This window comes from Tenrec ecaudatus, chromosome 7, assembly GCF_050624435.1.
Source record: "Tenrec ecaudatus isolate mTenEca1 chromosome 7, mTenEca1.hap1, whole genome shotgun sequence".
NCBI lineage: Eukaryota > Metazoa > Chordata > Mammalia > Afrosoricida > Tenrecidae > Tenrec > Tenrec ecaudatus.
The window spans coordinates 85,344,177-85,365,635 of record NC_134536.1 but is presented as its reverse complement, the minus strand read 5'-3'; the positions used below and the strand labels follow the sequence as shown (position 1 = coordinate 85,365,635).

Genomic DNA, 21,459 nt, shown 5'->3' with positions numbered 1-21,459 from the left:
CACAATGTTAAAGGTAGAGAGTCTTTACTAACTAAGCTAAACTATTATTTTTTATTTTAACAGTACCTATTTTTAAATCAAAAGATAAATGATAGGAAGAATAATTCTAATTCAAGTATAGGAGTGAAAATGTATAGCTGAAATTCTCTTGTAAAATCCCTTAAATAGCCAGTGAAGTTCAGTACAAATTATTTTTTCTGTATAACTCATTGGACATGTAATACTATCTCTCAAATCAATCATAGCAGTTTTTCTTTCTGAGGTTAGAACAAAAATCATTTCTTTAGCTCATCACTAAATGAAGTAGCTGGCTAGTGTTCAGGAAACCATGTGGTATAAAAAAAACCTTAAAATTATAAACACATTCAATCTGGCAATAAAATCACATCCCCAAGCTATACCAGATTTAGTCATATTAAGACGTGCAAAGAGATAAAGCTGATGGAGTCTAAGAGATCATGTGGAACATAGAAAAATCATGCCAACTCAGTCCCTTTTGATCAACTGCCAGCCAACAACAGAACTAGCCAGAGCTGCAAAATGATTGCAACTAAGGGTAGTGAAGAACTTCCTAGATGATCCTAGACCAAAATAGAGATCCACAAAATGTTAAGCTAAATATGCGGTTGTTGCTTTACGCCACTTAGTAAATGATGGCTCAAGCATTAAAAAAGTAATCAAGGTCTCTTTCTAAAAAGAAAGAAACATGAGTTGGGGAGGAGGAAAGAGACCACATTTATGGAAGGTTTAATGGATAATTTTTGTTTTCACTTCCTGAAATGGACTGCGTAAATATGTATAGGATGCTCCTTTAAAAATCAAAATAAGTTTTAAAATTCCTCCAGATTCCTTATACCAAAAACGTGAGTGGATTAAAAAAAAGGGAGGAGGGGGCCCTAAACTAAAATTGACTTGGAGTCTTTAGTGACAAGTCTGTTTCAAACAAAAAAGAAGATATAAAGAACTGAAGCCAGGGGGACAATTAATGCACACATCTTCCTCCTTGTGCTAAAGCATATTTTACTCTCTAGGAAGAAAAACAAGAGAACAATTCAGGTTCTTATATTTGCTAGTTTTCGCTATTGTTTTTGCTTTATTGAATAGCAATATTGGGTTATATAATTTTATAGTCATCATAATGATAAGGCTATTATTATGAAAAAAGGTCAAAAGCACTTCAAGCTTTCATACTGCAAAAATAGTGAAGAATGTAAAATTCAGAAATAAAACCAGTTGTCATAATGTGTTTTACTAATTTCTACTAGAATATGTCTTGCTGAACATGAAGATTTAGATGTCACAACACAGTTTCTCAGCAAGCTAAGATTACAAGTCATGTTTTGTCTCCAGGTCCAGTCAGAAGGTAATGAAGAGTGGTAGTAAAGGTGGTAAAAGGGGAAATGAGGATCTTCTTAGTACATAGGAATATTTTAGGTAAGGAAACAGAAACTATTACGTGGTGTAACTGCCCTACTGCACATGAATGTGTGTATAACGTATGTTTACATGTAAATGTAGAAATGCACTCAAAAACTCGATGCCTTCGAGTCAACGCTGACTCACAGAGACCCCTTGTGGGCCTCCAAGACTGCAACTGTACACGGGAATAGAAAGCCCAGTCTTTCTGCCGAGGAACTGCTGGTGGTTTTGAACTGTGGCCCATGCAGATCACAGCCCAACTTGTAATCACTACAGCACCCACCAGTGCTGTTCCATGTGTGTACACTCACACACACACATTCTACATACACATTTATTTCTATGATGGATCATTTGATTCCATGAAGGATAATAGCCATCCCTTGACTTCATAAGGTTATTTCAGATTTAAATGAGGCCCTTATTCTCTGCCAAGCACTATCCTTAATACTTTTCATGCACTAATTTTTTATAGGTGAAAAAGGTAAAATATGAAAATATTTCATAACTTCCTCACAAAACTTGGATTCAAACACGGGTAACTTGCTTCTAAACCCAGCTGTTAGTAGTCTGTCCATAGCATGTTTGATTTCAATAATAAAAATAAAAGCCTACAATGCCAAAAGCCAAGCTCACTGTCATCAAGTCTATGCCACCTCATAGCAACCCCGTAGTACAGAGTAGACCTGCCCCTGTGAGTTCCGAGACTAGCTCTTTATGGGAGTAGAAAGCCCTGTCTTTCTCCAATGGCGTGGCTAGTGGTTTCAAACTGCTGACATTGTGGTTCACAGCCCAATGAAATGCTATGCCACCAGCACACCACTGCCCGCCCCCCAAAAAAAGTCTGTAACAAAAATAAAAGATCTACATGGAATCGAGAACTCACATAATGCTAAGCTGAGAAAAGAGATGATTTAACATTAAAATATTCTAAGTGGTAACTTTTGTATCCCATGATAAGAGCCTTATCATTTAAGGCAACCTTATGAAACTAATTGTCAGCATTTTGTCAGAATGTTAAAAAAAATACAGCTTCGTTTACACTTAAAAAGCTACCTGATGGGAAATTTCTTATAAAACTAACTTTCTTTACTATGTGACCCATGACCCATTGATCGCTCGAGTATATATCCCAGAAAATTGAAAATTTATTTTCATATAATCTGTACAATGTTTATAGCAGCTCCATTAAATCCCCCAACACTGGGCAGAACTCAAAAGTTTATCAATGAGACGATATAAAATTATACATCCATATAATTGAATACTATTAAGCAATAAAAAGGAATGAATTATTCAAGCATGTAACAACTTAGATAGACCTCAAGAGTGTTATACTTATTGAACATTATTGAAATGACAAAGCTATAAAGGAAGAGAAAATATTAGCAGTTGCCTGGTGGGCTGCTAACCACAAGGTCAGTAGTTTGAAACCACCTCAGGAGAACAATGAGGCTTTCCACTGCAGTGAAGACTAAGTTTCAGAAACCCCCAAAGGCAGCTCTACTCCGCCCGGTTGAGTCCTTTCGGGTTAGCATTACTCAACAGGCTTGAGGAGACAGATGGGAATGGGAAGAGGGCCTAACTCTAAAACACTGTATACCTTAGGGAGTTCCTTTACAATGATGAAACAGTTCTATAACCACCTCAATGGATCTATGCATGAGACCAACTGTACAGAACCACAAACACGCACTACACATTAGGTCCTAATCTGCCAGCTTCATATTTTTATGCATGTAACAAGCATTATATAGTGGGTTGTGTTACATTTGTGTGTGCGTGTGCGTGTTTTGGTTTGGGGTTTGTTTTTTTTCAAACTACACCACCCCTTTTAGTTTCCTACACATGCTATGCATATTATATGCATGTTCTCATTTGCAGGATGTATTAAAGCAAAAATAGGGTACTTAACAGTATTATCATATGTCAATTTACTAGCTTTGATATTATAATAGTTATGTAAAAAAGTCATCATTGGGGTAAGTACACTGGGGGAAGACTTACAAGAACGCTATAGACTATTTTTGCAATTTCCTGTAAGTCTATTAATTCTTCCAATATGGAAAGTTTTAGGGGAATAGCTATTTAAAGATAAAAGAGGGACACATTAGTTAAATCAGTAACCGAAAAATGCTTTGCTTCTTACCTTGAGACTCTTCAGATAATTTGAGAGCATGCTGGGATGGAATCGATTTTCTTCTGCAACTTGACTATCATATCTTGGTCCTAACATTGTCTTCAAAGGTAGGAATTTTCCTAAACAACATCAAGATGAGTAACAATTTTCTTAAGGAAAATGTTCCAGGTTACAACTTTATAATTAACAATTCTCAACATCAACTTACTACAATGTTTTAAATGAAAAACCAATTAATTAATTAATTACTTGAAATGTAACTATTCATTAAGTACTCTCAATCAAAAGTACACTTTCAAAAGGTACCGCCTGGGAAATTTTAAGGACAACAGAAATGCTAAACATTGACCATCAAAGACAGCAGCAAACCAAAACCCACCACTTATTGGTACTTTACATTTTAAAAACTTACTGCCTTAAAATGCTTAAAAATATTGTACTAGAAAACTGATAATGAAGTGAAAGAAATCAATACTGTAAACTCCCTAGTGAGATGTTCTTCGATATGAAGTTGAAACGTTCTCCACCTTAGGAACGTTATCCTACATCTCAGAGTTCTAGAATATGCTGAATGCTGACACGATTGCTAATCAAAGAGAGTATTAGTGATTACAGTGTCAGCATGAAAGAATGCCCCTTTGTGACCTTTTCATTTTCTGAGTCACAATGAGCACAGATGAAGTCACTTTTTATATTCAATTTTAAAATCACTTATTTAAACTAATTTATATTTTAATCCACAACAAAAATCAACAATAATATATATCTAAAATAAAATCTAAGTGTAGTCTTGGCCTCTTCCAGAAGCATATTTTTAGCTGTGGTTTTCTTAATCTAAATTTCATAACAAGTTTTTGGTCTTTTTTAAAGTAATTTCGACAAAACTGCTTGTTCATATTATTAAATCTAGTGCTCAATTCTCAGTTCACACATTACTCAAGCTCTCAGCAACATATGAGACAACTGGCTACTCTTCGCCCTCGTTAAGTCCCATCCTTCACTGGGCGTTCAGAAGACTACTTCCTCCTGAGTTCCCTCCTAAGCTACCCAGAGTGGCTCTTACCAGTTCCCCCACTGCTCCCTGTGTGCGCTCCCAGAGCTTGGTCTAGGAGAGCTTTTCCATCCACCTTCACTCTGCTTGATGTCTTCCCTGTCTCAAGGCTTTTAAAAACAAGCAATATGTTGATGGCTCATACATTTCTGAATCTCCAGGGTAAGCCTCTTCCTTAACTCTGGACTTGTGTATCAAATTGTCTCTACTTCTCAACAAGCAAATCTGAGCTCTCAGTATTTAAACCCCAGAACCCACCTCTCCCTCACAGTCTCTGCCTCCTCTCAGGTAACACCACCACCGTTCTCCTACAAGCCCAAAACACTGGAGCTAGCCTTGACCCCTTTCTCTCATCCCTAATCAGCAAATCCTGTTGACTCGACCATCAAAATGTCCGGAATCTAACAACTTCTCACCGGCTCCACCACCATCTTACATAGATTATGCTTCACTTTTTTGTTTATTAACAGATAATGTAATGAGCACCTACTCTTTACCAAAGGAGTACTGTTCGTCGAGTGTTCTACTAATAGCTGGAAATTTAGTGCTTCCAACCCACCAATAAACACCTTAGCAAACAGATGTTTCCGAAAAGGTTCTGTCTTGAAATCTAATGGAACAGCTCTACTCTGTACATAAGGGACACCAACTCACAAGAACAAATCTGTACTAGGCATTACTGTGGACGCACAGCTCAATTAATGGAAAACATACACAAGAAAAAATCCTTTCTCTCATAAATCCTACGTTCAAATCAGGAAAGAAAGACATGTCAAAAATGATAAACCTCCTAAGTAAAGAATATAGTAGGTTAGAACTTGAAAGACTAGATAGAACCTTAGGGGGCTGTGAATTTGTTAATGGGGAGAAACAACTCAGAAAAGGAGGGTAAGCACTTGACACACAACTTGAAGAATGCAATCAGAATCACTGAAATGTACATGTAGAAATTGATGAATTAGTATTGTTTTGCTGTGTGTATTCCCAACAATTTTCTTTTTTAATGTAGTGTGTTAGAAGGTAATCTCTAAAATGTATCCCATTAAACCTTTCCTCCTCACTGGATGGGCCACTAGGTTTCTATCAGCTCCTCCAATATTCCCATCACTTCTACCCAATGCAAAACGTATCATAATCAGCCCCTGTACTCAGTCACACTCACCAAGAAAAACTCTGACTTATGGAGCCAACTTCTTTGCACATCCACCCAAGCAGCTTCGGGCTCCTAGACAGTATCGCACAGCCAGACAGATAAGTGAAATGACTAATCAAAATCACCCTTCTCAGAGGCAATCCTACCACATACATCACTATGCACAATGATTATCTTTTCCTTGCTCCTAATATACGAGGGGGTACTACCCCAAAAAAACAGATGTCATGTGAGGGGGGATAGTACATTTGGAGTTCATTCCACCAGGTCAGACTGTTAATCAAGCTTTCTATATAAAGGTTCTGAAAAGATTATATAACTGTGACAAAAAGGCCTGATTTGGGAACTGTTTTTGCCACCACAACAAGGCATCTGCTCGCACAGCCATCTCAGTACACCAGTTTTGGACAAAAAACAGCATGCCTCTCGTGCCCCACACACCTGACTCACCTGACCTTGCTCCATGCGACTTCTTTTTGTTTCCGTGAATGCAGAGGGGCATGAAAGGACAGTGATTTGATGACATAAAGGAGGTGAAGAAAAAAAATGGGGAAGGTGCTGTCAGCCATGCAAACAGATGAGTTTGAAAGCTTTCAAGAACGGAATCGCAGATTTGAAAAATGTATTAAGTGTAATTAAGACTACTTTGAAGGTGAAAAGGTTGTTTTGGGGGGAAAATTTTAAGTACATAGCTCTGGGGAAAAAAATTCTGGTTGGTTTTTTGGTGTTTTTTTTTTAGTACACCCTCCCCCCCTTGTATACCAAGCTCCCCCCATCCTCTTTTCAATTGACTACTTTGTTATACTTTACTTGGGGGATAGGAAGGTTGAAATAAAAGCAAGTTTTACGTAACATCACCATTCTTCAGGCACGTTCTGTGAGGAAAAAGCTGTTTACTCCTTAAGCAAATAGGACAGGACCACCAACTTCAACGGTTCATGGTCCATGGGAGAATGCCAATGTCTCACCCATGGGAACTGATAAAGCAATGTCTGGCCTGTCTTTCTGCCTAAAATAAACAAGTACTCCCTGACTAAAGCTGCAGAAGGCAGCAGCCTGCAAATTTATCAGTTACTTCATGTTCCCAGCCTCATCTTCCTCTCCTATCTATGAATAACTTGGCTGAAGTGTTAATGCTTCTTTGTAACCTTCAAACTGCGAACTGTCTCTTTGTGTGTAAAACCTGTCATGTGTTGCAGGCTGCATGCAGGGAAGGTATTTAAGCCTGCCCCTAATAAAGATCTGGGCCCTGGAGTGTCTATATTGCAGGAATCCCCTCGCCCAACATTTGACTACCCATACCCCCTCGAACCTGTTCATAATGTATGATAAGAGCTGGTCTCCACATTATCTTATACTCTTCAAAATACTTCATTCTATATTAATGAATGATAAGACGGTTGTTGTTGGGGGCTGTGGACTCAGCGACTCCCTGCGACAGAACGAAACTGTCCGTGAGGCTTTCTAATCTTTACAAGGGAGAGCACACAAACTTTCCCAAAGAGCCACTGGGTAGGTTCAAACAGCCAACCTTTGGGTTAACCATTGCACCACCAGGGGTCATAGCAATTAGGTTACACCACACCAAACCAAACCCACTGTCATGGAGATCCTAATTCGGCGACCCTGCCCACATAAGGAAGGGCTCTGGGGCTGTAACTCTTTACAGGATCAGTCAGCCTCATCTTTCTTCCATGGAGCAGCTGGTGGGTTTGGCAGACCAACACTTATTCAAAAGTGCCACTGGGGTTCCAAATATAAAATCTCAATGCCATCAGGTAAATTCCAACTCATAGCAACCCTAATAGAAATGTGCAGAATAATTTTTCATTTCTCACTAAAGTTTCCAAAAATAGCTAGTATTTCTGGCCCTGCTACTGTAAAATATTTACGTAACTCTCAATATGGCATCAAGAACTCAATGTGTTAATTTTCCTTTCTAATAAGACCACAATCTGAAGCAGTATTGATTGGTGATAAAGATCCAGTTTGGGATTCAGAAGACATAGGGTTCCATCCAGGCATCCCCAAGATCAGGTAGTGAGCGTAGTGACTCCCTTTTGCTGTTGCCAGGTGCCCTCAAGTGGGGACTCATAGCCACGGTGTGAAAGCGTAGAACTGCCTCACAGAGTTTTCCAGGGGAGTAGGTCACCTTCAGACTTTCACCTTCAGAACCACAGGATACGTTTAAGCTGTCAACCTTTCAGTTACCAGGCATGCATTTAAGCTTTTAGGGCCCAAAGATCCCAAACTTGTGAAAAAGGAAGTGTTTTCTATTATTAACCCAGCCTTTCTTCTTGGGGGTGGGAGGGGGGCGTGGCAGGGGCATACCAACACCATTTCTCATAAATGTAGAACATTGCCTGGAGCTTAGCACCTTACTTGCTGCTATCTAACCCCTTTTAGGGCCCTATTTGTCCCATGTATCAGTATTCTAACATTTGCTATTGTCATCTTATAAATCTTATGTTAAAATTCTGATTTGAAAATATTTTTCTTATTCCAAATAAAATATGTTAACAGAAACTTCTTTGGTTTTCTTTTCCTCACAAATCAGTTTAACACGATAACTCTAACCAAAAGATCCAGGAGCCAAGCTCCAGGCTAAAAGAGAAGTCAGACAACTAGGCTTAGCGGTTTCTCGGTAACTTCAGAGAAAACCGTGTGCTAAGAAGAATCATGGTTGAAGCCCTGGTGCCATAGTGGTTCTGCCCTGGGCTATAATCCACTAGGTCAGCAGTTCAAAACCACCACAGCTCTGCCAGAGAAACACAAGAAGAAATCATGGACACCAAGTTAGAAGTGATTCAAGTAAAAAACTTGAAATGGCTAGAGAATAAGACTTATAAATAAAGATGTAAAGAATGATGATAAACTATTTTGAAGAAGAAAATGCAATGATTATCAAGTATAGTAGAACTGTTTTCATTAGAATTGAAATGCCTATAAAAAGACAGAACAGTAAGAAATTTAGTTGTTGATTACAGAAAAGCATTTACTAATATTAAGCCTTGCTTACATTATCATTCATTTTATCCCTAGTGTTTATGGCTTTTTTGGCTGCAAATTTTATAAAAATGTGAAAAGTTAAACTAGAAGCATCATAGAAATTGACTAAAAAGTGATTATGCAATCTCCTTTTTCAATAATTTTAAATAGCTACATAGATATAATACAGATAAGTACAGAAGTACTCATAGTTCCCTATGAAATTATTTCATTTTTGTCTCAAAACATTTCCTAGAAAAAAAATAAGTTCAAATTCATTAAAATTTTACATTTCAAATAAACATTTAACTGAGAAAAGATTTTCAAAATGTATTTAATTTTCAGAACTTGTATTTAATTATATCAAAAACTCATAACAAAATAAGACAAACAACCCCATTTTAAAACTGGCAAAAGCTTAGAATATACATGTCATGAAATAAGTTTTACAAATAGCTCGTAAGCATGTAAAAAAGATGCTCAATGCCATTATTCAAACTACACTAAGATAAAACTACACACCTCTTAAGATGGCTAAAACTAAAGGCTGACCATACCATACCAAGTGTTGAAAAAGATATGAAGTAAATGCAACTCTCATAAACTGATGGTGGGTAAAAAATTATCACTATGGAAAAGAGTTTGGCAGTTTCTTTAAATGTAAAGGATGTACCTACCATATGAAACAGTTTTCTAGAGATTCTACCAAGAAAAATTAAAGCAATGCTCAAAGACTTATACATGAATATTCATAGCACTCTGTATGTAATGGTCAAAAATCTTAAAAACTAATGTCCAGGTGAATGGATAAACTAACTGTGGTATATCCATACAATAGAAGATTATTCAGCCCCTAATAAAATGTAAAAAAAGAAAGAAAAAAATGATTAGGGCAAAGAATGTACAGATGTGCTTTATACAATTGATGTATGTATATGCATGGATTGTGATAAGAGTTGTATGAGCCCCTAATAAAATGTTTTTTTAAAAAGATTATTCAGCAATAAAAGGGAATGATTTACTAATACAGGGAATAAAACAAACGGATCTCAAAATAATTGAGTGAAAGGTGTCAGAATCGTCCCTGCAGTAAAGTACACAGGCAGTCCCAAGATAGCATGAACTCCATTCCCTAATCTCTCAGTTTACCCTTACTTCAAATGAGTGTCGGGTAATAGGGAGTGCAGCTCATAACTAATGCTAGTCTAATGTGTGTCTTAGTGTATACCCAGTCATGGGAACTTCAAAAAATTTGTGGAAAAGTGCATTTTTTCCATGAACTCTTCAAAGCCCTCAAATATAACGTGCTTTTCTATGTGTGTTTTAAAGTTTTTTAATTAGAGAGGTATCCAGCTACACTAAATATCTGTAACACATTTTTATTCTTGTCCACTCTCTATGTACTTTGGGTTATTCATATAAAAGGCTTGGGGGGAGCAGTTAGGACTGCTGGTTTTACGAAGGGGCTTCAAAAAGTTTATGGAAAAGTTCCATTATTTGCTCATTTCGGTTTTCCACGTACATAGAAATCCAACAATGATAATCTGGGGGACCTCCTGTATATTAAATACTTCCATTTGTTTTTATAAATCCTAGAAAATGCAAACTGACCTAGAGTGACAGAAAAGCACCTAGATGGTTGCTGAAGGAAGAGAAAACTGAGCAGTGAGGGGTTTCATGGACCCCACAGCCCACACCAGTTGTCTTCAAGGCAAGAGTAGACCCGCTATAATAAGTACAGACGCGGCTACCGGGTCTCCCTTCCCCAGCGTGGCCGGGTGGGTTCAAGCGGCCAACCTTTAAGTTAGCAGTGGGGTGCAAACAGGCTGGGCTACCCAGGGTACATCCCCTCATACACGTGTTCAAAACCTCTCACACTGAATATTTAAATGAAAAGCTTATTGTATGTCAAAAAATCGCTAAAGGTGAAAAGCCTACAATAATCACTTAAGAAATTTAGAAAGAAAAAAGAACCTCTGGGTTCCTAGACCTGTTCCCCAACGATTTTCCTGAAACAGCCAAACTTCTGACCGAGCTTCAAGGTACGAAAATCTCTATTTCTGAGTCCTCGGCTCCTGCCACACAAGCCTTCTACCCAGCTTCGCATTCGAAATCAGTCTTACAAGCGAGTGACAAGCGTCCCAGACACCGACCCCACTCTCTCCCGCCCTCGTTTCCACTTCTCCACGAAGCTTCGTGGATCGAGCACAGATCTTTCCTGAACAGCCCCGGGGGTTCGCAACCACCAAAAGCTGCGTCCCCCGACGACTCACGACTAAGCTGGCCCGGCAACTCGGACGACGACACCACCACCTCCAGCACCTCACACCTCCCTCCGACCCGGGTTACCTGCCACCGGCTGGCCGCGCCGCGGACAGTTGAGCCACCGCGGCGGGATCTTGTTGTGAGCCATGTCTGGGGGCCGCGGAGAACCGCCCCCGCCCCCGGCACCAACGCTCCTCTGGCCGGCGCCGCCGGCGTCTCGCGGTCCGCTCCGCCTCGCAGGTCCGCCGCCCCAGAATCCTGGCCGGGCTCCGACCCGAGCCGCTCCCACTCGGTAACGTCAGGGGCAGCGCGCCACTTTCTTTCAGACTCAACTGCACGGTTTCGGGCGAGCCCACAATGCACCGCAACTTCCGCCCGAAGGGCCCCGCCCCCTGCTTTCCGAGGTCAGAGGGCAAGAACGGGAAGCTCAGCGAGGAACAGGAGCGACTTAGGCCACGGGGAGTGGGCGGGGCGAGTCCTCCCTGGCCCCGCCCCCGGCCCCGCCCGCGGGATCCCGCCCGGCTCTTGGGAAGTTGCTGCGAGTTCGCCAGTACGTGCGAGACGCGTTTTCCCTTCCCAGTGTGGCCACCGAGAGCAACCCCAGAAAGTGGAAAGACGCCAAGCGTCGTTGCACTGGTCAACTACCCTACCGCTTTCCTCACGGCTTCCGTTTCTGGAGTGAAAGGGCCCCCGGCCTGCCCCCGGAAGGTCGGCAGGAGTTACAGGCAAGGGAGGCACATACCGTACTGTTAGATACAGAATCCTGCATTCGTGGTGGCGGAGGCAGTGAATTATTTAATAACTCTGCTCACCAAAGTCTCTAACTCCTACCAAACCACCTTGCCCTGAATAGGTCTTTGGTAAGAAGGTGAGGGGAGAAGATACAGATAGGATTCACCTATGAGGAATTGTGAACAGGATTCCCTGGAATGCCATTCTGCTGTAGCTAAAATGAGCCCGAGGAGGAAGGCTCACATTACCAGCAAGAGCCAGAAGGGGACAAGCATCCTGGACCAAAGATCCTTGTCCAGTGAACCTCCTGGATCCAACTGACAGCTATAACATCAGAAGAGCGGAAGCAGGAGCCAGAACACGGAACAAAGGGATGGATTCCCAACCCAGAAGCGAGGAAAGCTGAGTGGATTTGAGCACGAGGCCATCTTGCCTTCCGGGTGCTTCTGGGCACTTCACTGGAGAGGCTGGCCTTGCCAGGGAAGTGGAGATGAATGCCTTTGGGCTGACTGACTGGAGTGGGCCCTTAATTCAGGGAGCTGAATTTGCTGACCCGGGAGCTTGCGCTGAATGCTTTCAGGGGTGAGGCTTACAGCAGTGGAACGTAGGCTCCTTTAAGCATTTATGAGCAGACCTGGAAGAACTGTGTAACAGCTCCTCTTAAACAACTATCCCAGCAGTTGTCACTGGCATTACACTGTTGACTTCCTTAATAAACTCTTTCATTGTGAATTTTGTCTGTGGATCCCATTACAATGGATATTAGATCTTTTAGATCCCAAAGTGGGAAATAAAAACTCTGACATTGAGTTCATGCTGACTCATAATGACCCCCTGTGCGTTTCCCAGACTTTCTCCTGAGGAGCTGCTCCTGTTTTCAAATTGCTGACCATGTGGATCACAGGCCAACATGTAACCACTACACCACCAGAGCTCCTAGAGAGGTAAAATAGAGAATATTAATTAAGACAACACAGTGTTAATCTACAAATGGATGCTGAGATAGACACATGCGTTAAACAGGTGTGGGGCCCATGCGTGTGTGTATACATAGGTTTAACAGAGGATATCTGTATATGTGTATTAAATTTGGCGGTAAATATACCCATGAGTGTGAAAAAGCATATAGGGGACAAAGTTAGGGGCCTGGGGGCTAAGAACCATAATCTCAGAGGACTTGGAGGTCAATTGGCATAATATAGTTCCCAAAGACAATGTTTCACATTCTACTTTGGTGAGTATCAATGAGCAACCATCTAATACTCAAAAGTTGGTCTCTCCCAGGCCAAATGAAAGAAGAGTGATGTCAATCAAAAAACATTGGGAAACAAATCAGTCCAATAGACCACGAAAATAATCAGTTTCTGTAAAGATCAGTGACCAGAACCTTGAGACCAGAAGAACTAGATGGTTCCCAGCTACCACTACCAACTGCCCTGAAAAGGATCACATTAGAGGGTCCTGGGGGAAATGTAGAACAAACTCAAACTCATAAACAAGACTAGGCTTATTGGTCAAATAGAGACTGGTTGGACTCTTAAGGTCTAGACCTGAACTCACCCCAATGTTGGAAGCATCAACCATTTAAGATTATTTACCCAAGAACAACATTCAGAGAATTAGGAAAGAAAGGGAAATGGAAACAGGAAACGCTGGGAGACAGTAGGGTAAGCAATGGTACATTAGGGGATTGGAATGGATGAGTTGAAGCAAAATGTCTATGCATTATTGAATGTAAAACTTACATTCTGCTCTGTAAACCTCACCTAATTCATAATCAAAAGTCTTTTTTTTAATTTTATTTTTAACTTTTAAAGACTGGCCACTCCTTTTTCAGTCTACATTGACAGCATAGCTAGATCTGGGTTTGACAACGGATGTTAGAAGCATTGTTCTGATCTAAATCAGGGAACAAGTTTTAGAGAGTCTAAGGATGACGCATCAGAGTGCCTAAAATGAGTAATTTCTCTTGGGGGAGTTCTGAGGATTCATGCATGAACTATCTGAAACGATACTCCAAAGCATGTGAGGAGTTTTGTTTGTCCATTTCTGGAGCGATAGTCCAAAGCATACTTAGGAATCTCAGAAGACGGGTCTCAGACAAAGTTATTGTACATCTAATTGACTTGATACGATACTACTACACGGAGGTGTTTTCTGTTGCCCACCAAATAAACATTCGTTCCCTTCATGTTAAGCAGGAATTCTTGGAAATATTTCATAAATGCTATCCCATAATAAGACTTATTTTAGTTAACAGGTTGAATTAGTTCATTAAATATGAAGCTGGATGATAAAATTCATTTGAGCTGGAGCAACATTGGAGCTGCGTGAATGCCTGAGGCTCTTAGCAATCTATTTTGAAAGGGTGAGGGGAGAACACACTGCACAGCTTAACCCCTGAAAGCTTGGCGAGAGTTGGGATTCTCCCACACACAGGGACTGCAGGCTCTCTTTCAGAAACAAGGAAAATTATAGCTCACCCTCCTGATCAGTCCTGATGTTGTACATGCTGTACATGTTGTACTTTTAGTCAAAGTGCCACCACAACCCTGATGGGGCCAAATGACACCCAGCTTCCTACATCTGCCCAAATGATGCCCACTTCCCTTCTCTGTTGGCAGAACAGTGACAGCCTGCCCAGAATTGGTGAAATAGTTGGTCCCCCAACTCCGCTCCAGGACACAAAAGGTGAGCCTGGTCCTAAGAAAAGAGCTTGCATTCCATTCCGCTTCTTGGAATAACTGCCCTTGAAGACTGTCCTCCCCGCCCAGACGATGTCTAGCTGAGATGTAGTAGAACATTTGCGATGGCCCTTGTAGCCATAGCGGCGTTTTCCATATGCATCGTATGATGCACTGAATATTCTGGCCTCTGTGCTTGTGGTTTGGATCCCTTTTTGGAGAGAGCTCTTTGTTACAGGATTAGGAGGGGCTGCTTCTTAGACCTGACATTATGAGAGAGCATGACTGAAGTCACAATCCTTTGTTTTTCCTGGCGATATGGTCCAGTGAAAGAGAAAAATCACTTCTCCATCAAAGCCTGCCCTTTTGGTAACCTCTGTTTCTCGACAGAAGCAAGAAGACCTAATTTGACTTTTGGACATTTTTAGCTTCTGGCTCCAGACCTTGCTTTTGGCTCACCTCTACCTACCCTTTGGATCTGGGACTAAACAGCACCCACAGCCCTGCGAGTTACTGTTTTTGTCCGGTGCTGTTGAGTCAGTTCTGTGTACCGCCCAGTGCTGTGTCATCCTCACAGTGGTCGTCGTGCAGGCACGGCATCAATCCATCTTGTGGAGGTTTCCTCATCTTCACTGCCTGCCTACTTTACAGCATGATGTGCTATCCCAGAAACTAGTCTTTCCTGACAACATGTCCAAAGTACCGGAGACAAAGTCTTGTCTCACCATCAGCGTCTCCAAGGAGCATTCTGACTGTCCTTCTTCCAAGACAGGTGTGTTTGTTCTTGTTGCAGTCCATGGTACTTTCAGTACTCTTCACCAGCACCGTCATTCAAATGCGTCGAGTCTGCTTTGGTCTTCCTCATTCAATGTCCAACTTTCACATGCGTATGAGGTGATTAAAACACCACAAAGTAACATCCTTGCTTTTCAAAACGTTAAAGAATCTTGTGCAGCAGATTTACCGATGTCATTCATCCTTTGAGCTCTTACATAGCCAAGTGAGATGAGATCCTTGGCAACTTCAGTCTTTTCTCTGTTTATCATGATGTTTCCTATTGGTCCAGTTGTGAGGACTTTCGGTTTTCTTTAGATTGAGTTGTCATCCATACTGAAGGCTATGATCCTTGATCTTCATTAGCAAGTGCTTCAAGTCCTCCTCACTTTCAGCATGTAAGACCATGTCATCTGCATGTCGAAAGTTGTTAATAAGCCTTCCTCCAACCCTGATGCCACATTCTTCTTCATATAATCCAGCTTCTTTGTTTATTTGCTCAGCACACAGACTGAATAAATATAGTGAGACAATACAACCCTGGTGTACACCTTTCCTATTCTGTTCCCTTGTTCCATGTAAGACATTTCCTTAAAGTTTTGTGAGTTTCTGTGGGATGTTGCAGTGAATCGCAGAACCTGGGGAGATGAGGGAATATACTCAAGGGAAGAGTCGGAGGAAATGTTGTGGAATAACATTTTGGAAGAGTTGGACATTTGGGACATCTTCATTCTCCAACTCCTTTAGATTGGTCTGGTATTAATTTAGCTTTTAAAATTGTTAACAAATTAATTGTGGAAATGATTGTACAATTCTTCTTGATATGATTGAACTATTGAATTGTGTGATATGTGGATTAAGTGCCACTGAAATTATTACCACACTAATGAAGGAGCTTGCTTCTGAGCACACAGAGCTCCCAGAAGCTTCATTCCACTGAGCAGTGGGCAGCTGCGATAGCTGTAAAATAGCAGTGTGTGCTTCATTTTTACTCCATTCTCCACTGGGTAATGATCCCTAGTGGCACAGCAAGTTAGGTATTATGCTGTTAACCTCAAAATCAGCAGTTCAAACCCACCAGCCCCTCCTTCGGAGAATGATGAGGCTGCCTGCTCCCATAACTGCTTACAGTCTCAAACACCTTATGGAAGAGTTCTACTCTGTCCTATGAGATCATTAGGCAATGGTGGGGTTCCCCTTTGCACCAGTAAAAGGAACTCACTGCCATTGAGTTGCTTCTGACTCAGAGTGACCCTGCCTACAGGGCAGATTAGAACTGCACGTGGTAGTTTTGAACTAGGAAACTTGAAGTCAGCAGCCCATTACATAACCCACCACACACAAGGGGCTCCTTAGAGGGAAAAGTAGGAGAGAGGAATTCAAGTCAGTGGACAGTTTCTCTCGGCATACCAAGAATTTCTTGCCAGATGGAGATCTCTGCTATTTGGGAAGCGAGAACACAGCTGCCCACAAAGGGACCAGTGTGGCCAGGAGCAACAGAGTGAAATTCAGGGGCAGACTCCAATTCACCCTCTTCCTTTTGCCAGCTACACTGAAGCGACCTGAATGTCAGGTCTGCTGCTGCACCCTTTCCATCTGATCTTCTCGGAGGTTCCAGATACTCTCGAGTGGCCAGTGGCTTTGGAAGGCCATCTCATGCCTGCACACCAATTCCACACTCAGTCGGGGCTCAAAATGAAATGACGCCAATTCTAGGACCGCAAATGCACCCAGCCTTATATAACAAACAGCCGTGGCTGTTGAGTCAGAGCTGACTCATTGCAACCGCGCAGGACACAACGGAGCTGCCCTCCCGCAGAGGGTGTCCCAACCTTGTAAATATTTATGGAAGCAGATGGTTTCTTTTGTTTTTCTTCCCTTCCTTACAGAGGCTAGTGAGTTTGAACCAACCTTGAGGTTAGAAGGCCCACCTCCTAACTCACTATGCCTCCATACAGAGTCCTCCATGCACAGGTCTCATTAGTCAGCCACAAATCTGTGATTATGAATGTTGCACCTGTGATCTGATAACTGAAAGGTTGGAAGTTCAAGGCCAGCCAGAGGCACCTTGAAAGAAAGGCCTAGTGATCTACTTTTAACATATTAACCATTAAAACAGTAACAAAAACAAACAGAACAAAACAAAAAACCCGCTGCAACTTTTGGCACACAGTTCTACTCTGACACACACGGATTGCTAAGAGTCCAATTTACATGGGGGCAACTGGTTTGGGTTCGGTTTTATTTTATCCAGCTCAACTTAAACTCTTGATTCTGAGTTTCCTTTTCTGCTAACCAGGTAGAAAACAGCCCCATTGGCCCTGTGGGTTAGACATACTATTGCTTCACGAGGCTGATCATTCAAACTCAACAGCACTTTTTCAAGAGAACAATGAGGCCACCTGCCTTTGTAACCATTTCCACGCCTTGGAAACCCTATGTTGGGTCGGTGTAAGTGGACATTCAGATTTTGGCAGCAGATTGCATTTTTTTATTTAACCATGCAGGACATTTCAGCCCTGACATCCTTGGGTTTCTTGTCTCATTTCTATTCCTAGAATTATATCTTCTAAGAGACTTGGGTAACACATTTCCCAGCATGAAATGAAGGGAAAGACTGGACTGTGGGCACTGACTACAGAGCTCTGTCCACAGAGCTTTCCACAGCTCTTTGATATGACCCCATCAGATCCAGCAGCTCTCTACTGCTTCTCCATCATTCCGTGAGGCAAGGACATCCTTTGTGAGGGAGGGCTCCTTGTTCATCATACCTTCTCTTTCTGGGAACACCCACAGCCATTCTGCTGCAAGATATTGCAAAACAGCAGGAACTGGGCCCAGAAACCATAGAATAATGTAGAATGCCTTCCTTCACTTATCAGACAATTCCAAAAAGACTTAAATAAGTGCACATGGCTGGAAAACTTGTTGAAAATCCATTTTTAGGGGGTTACTGAATGGGCATATCAAATGAAGGAAACGTCCAAGATAATGCCAAACTTTCTATCCCAAATACCAAGGTCTCCAACGTTCCCACCGGATCTGAGAAGTATGAGGCCATTGTTTCAACTATGGCAAACAGCAGCCAAAATGTGTATACTGGGTCCTTTCCCCTGATAGTGAGGAGTCGGATATATTTGAGTGAAAAATAAAACAACACTATACTTCCCCATAATTTCTCGACATATGAAAGCTGAACCATGTAATAGTGATCCAGGTGTAGATACTACCGATTACCACTAGCCTCTTACCTTCCAGGTGATAGTGACCCTGCAGGGCACAGCAGAACTCCCTAGGGAGTCCTTTTTTCGTTGTTCAAACTGCCAACCATAGAGTAGCATCCCGAGCTGTAGTAACGCCAGAGCTTCCTATACCGCAATGGTTCTCAACCTGTGGGTCGCGACCCCTTTGGGGATCAAATGACCTCACAAGAGTCGCCTAAGACCATTGGAAAACACATATTTCCAATGGTCTTAGGAACCGAGACGCCACTCCTCTATTGGTCTCCGGGTGGGTCCGCCCACATGAAGATACACCCACATATGAGTACCTTGGGTGAAGACTGTTATCCATGCTACACCATGCTTCAAGACGAAATTTCATTTAACGTGTCATTAGAAATATTCCCCCCCAAAAAAAAAGATTTCACAACATATAATCACCTATTGTTTTTGTGATCAATCACTATGCTTTAATTATGTTCAATTTGTAATAATGAAAATACATCCTGCATATTAGATATTTACATTATGATTCATAACAGTAGCAAAACCAGTTATGAAGTAGCAACGAAAATAATTTTATGGTTGGGGGTCACCACAACTTGAGGAACTGTATGAGAGGGTCGCGGCATTGGGAAGGTTGAGAACCACTGATTTACAGGCACTCCCAAAAGTCCAGCGCCATCAAGAAGGGTCCAACTCACCCTGAAACTACAGGGTGGATATGAGTTGGAATGAGCAGATGGCAGTGAGGTTGGGTAGTTGGAGAAGTAATCCAGCATTTCACACTAGATGGCGCAAAAACCCCAGATATTCCAAGTTCACATTGCTTTTCAGTAGCCAAGAAATAGGTCAGTGAGTCAGGTTCCTGGTTCCTGTGGGTGTGTTCCAAAGATTAAAGGAGTTCTGGTGGATCAGGGTCAGCAGTGGGAAACCACCAGCCTCTCTACTCCTGTAGAGATGTACTGTATGGAAACCCACAGGGGCAGTTCTATGGGGTCGCCATAAGTCAGAACCGACTTGGTGACAGTGAGTTTGGTTTTCAGTTTGTTGTTTTTCTTAGTGTGGTGGTGCTGTCAGGAAAGCGATGGGATGTTAATCACAAGGCAGGCAGTTCAGAGCCGTCAGGGGAAAGATGTCACAGTCCTCTTCAGTAAAGCTTTGAAAGACCTCTGGTTTTATAAAACTTATGAGTCAGAATTGATGCACTCTGTATTCCAAAGGTTGAATTTAGCCCTATTCACCAAATTCACAGAAATAGAGGTCAACCTGACTTCCTGGATGATTAAAGAATAGTGAGACTAACCTGATACCTTTGTCATTCAACTTAAATAACTTTCTTCACCAGAAAGTATTATAAATTAAAAGGAAAACAAATCATTGCTCTCTAAGCATTGCTGCCTAGAATGAAGGTTTGACGATCTAAATAACTATGCCTCAATGTGCTGGAAGAAAAGTCATCCTTCTGTTTAAATGACTCACCTTTTCATTTGAGAATGAGACCTCACCTTGAACTGTGCCTCACCATGCAGTGTTTACACGAATAGTGTGTATTTGAGTTCATCTTCACAACAATTTTATGAGGTAGACATTGCTGTCATCTCCTTTTTGCAGACGAGAAAACAGAGATTCAATGAGGCTCATAAACATGTCCAAAGCCTCACAACCAGGAGGTGAAGAACTAGGCTGTGAGGTAGTGGAATGAGCCAGCAGGACTGCGAAACTTTCTTTCTAACCAGGCTTTGGATGAAAATCACCCTTGGAGGACTGGGATTCCTTTCTTTTCTATATGAAGAGTGATTAGATGATCCCTAAGGTCAAAATAAAAAACAAAACAGAAACAGCTCACTGCCATGAAGTCCCTTCCAACTCACAGTGTCCTCTATCGGGTTTCCAAGACTGTACGTCTTTATAGAGCAGATGGCTTCCTCTTCCTCCCTTGGAGTGCCTGGGGGGGTTGAACCACTGACCTTGTGGTTAGCAACCCAAGTTTCAACATGAAGACTCCTTTTCCAAGCAGTATGACTCAAATTCAAATGCATACAATCACCGGGAGGTTGTTACCATTGCATCTTCTGATTCAGTGGGTCTCAAGTGGGCAAAAGAGTGTACATTTATAAGGAGCTCCCAGAAAACACTAATGCCACTCACTGGAGGGGCAGTAGCTTTCCTAGTCTAACCGCAAGAGACAATGTGCTCCCCAAACTAAATATGGGCCCAAGATAAAAAATGGCACATTATATCTGTATTAGGGCTTGCATTTTGAAATATTCACTGGTAGTTGCCTATTTAAAAGCAGGACCTTATTGCTTTGTGCTACATCTGCTATTACTTTGTTTCTAGATCAGTAGCCTATCAGATCCTATTTGGAAATTAAACTTTATGATGTCAGTTATCAGTCACTAGTATATCCTTATCAATTTCTTCTTAAACCAATTGTTTTTGCATCTTGCACACCAAGCATCTCAGATGGTATCGCCCCAGATTCCCTATGTAATATCTGATATGAACCTGATATGAACATCTTTGCAAAATAAAATAATAATCTTTACCTAACTATGTGCCTGTTTCCTAAACATTTAACTCCACGCTGGAACCTTTTTTGGTCTCTTTACAAATTCCACATAATTGCTAGGAAACTATAGATCAAATTGTCTGAGAAATGTTGCATTTTCTACATGTGGTATTTTCTCATTTACAAAAGCAATTTTACCTACGGACTAGATGTTTACATACCTAGTGAATTGGATAAAGGAGATGTCATTTCTACAATGTAAACTGCAGGTCCAGAAAGGTGATGATTGTACCCCAATTCAGCCAAGGACTCCTGACTATACATCACAAGCACCTTCGCTGCATCCCACTGTTTCCCTATTCTGCCTCCCTGCTTCAGTCTGCAGGTGGCTTTGAGCAGAGCGTGTTCAAGCTGCTTAGGAAGAAAGAGGAAAGAGTTGCTGCTTTTAGGTTGGAACCAACCATCCAGTTGGTTCCCACTCAGAGTGAACCTATGTACAAGAGAAGGCAACACTGCA

At 41.5% G+C, this 21,459-nt stretch overlaps 1 protein-coding gene across 2 annotated transcripts in view; it reads right to left on the bottom strand.

Annotated features, from left to right (window-relative positions):
* The window catches only part of RNGTT (RNA guanylyltransferase and 5'-phosphatase), a 258,807-nt gene extending 247,425 nt beyond the window's left edge, over nucleotides 1-11,382 (bottom strand). The window contains exons 1-2 of one of the 2 annotated variants that reach the window (XM_075554782.1): nucleotides 11,101-11,382; nucleotides 3,569-3,678 (exon numbers count right to left, since the gene is read on the bottom strand). In XM_075554782.1, coding sequence (XP_075410897.1) covers nucleotides 3,569-3,678; nucleotides 11,101-11,164 — 174 coding nt within the window. In that variant the 5' untranslated portion in view covers nucleotides 11,165-11,382. The remainder of the gene's footprint in view (nucleotides 1-3,568; nucleotides 3,679-11,100) is intronic. The other variant, XM_075554783.1, reaches the window with a different exon arrangement.
* Between the last annotated feature and the right edge of the window lie 10,077 nt (nucleotides 11,383-21,459).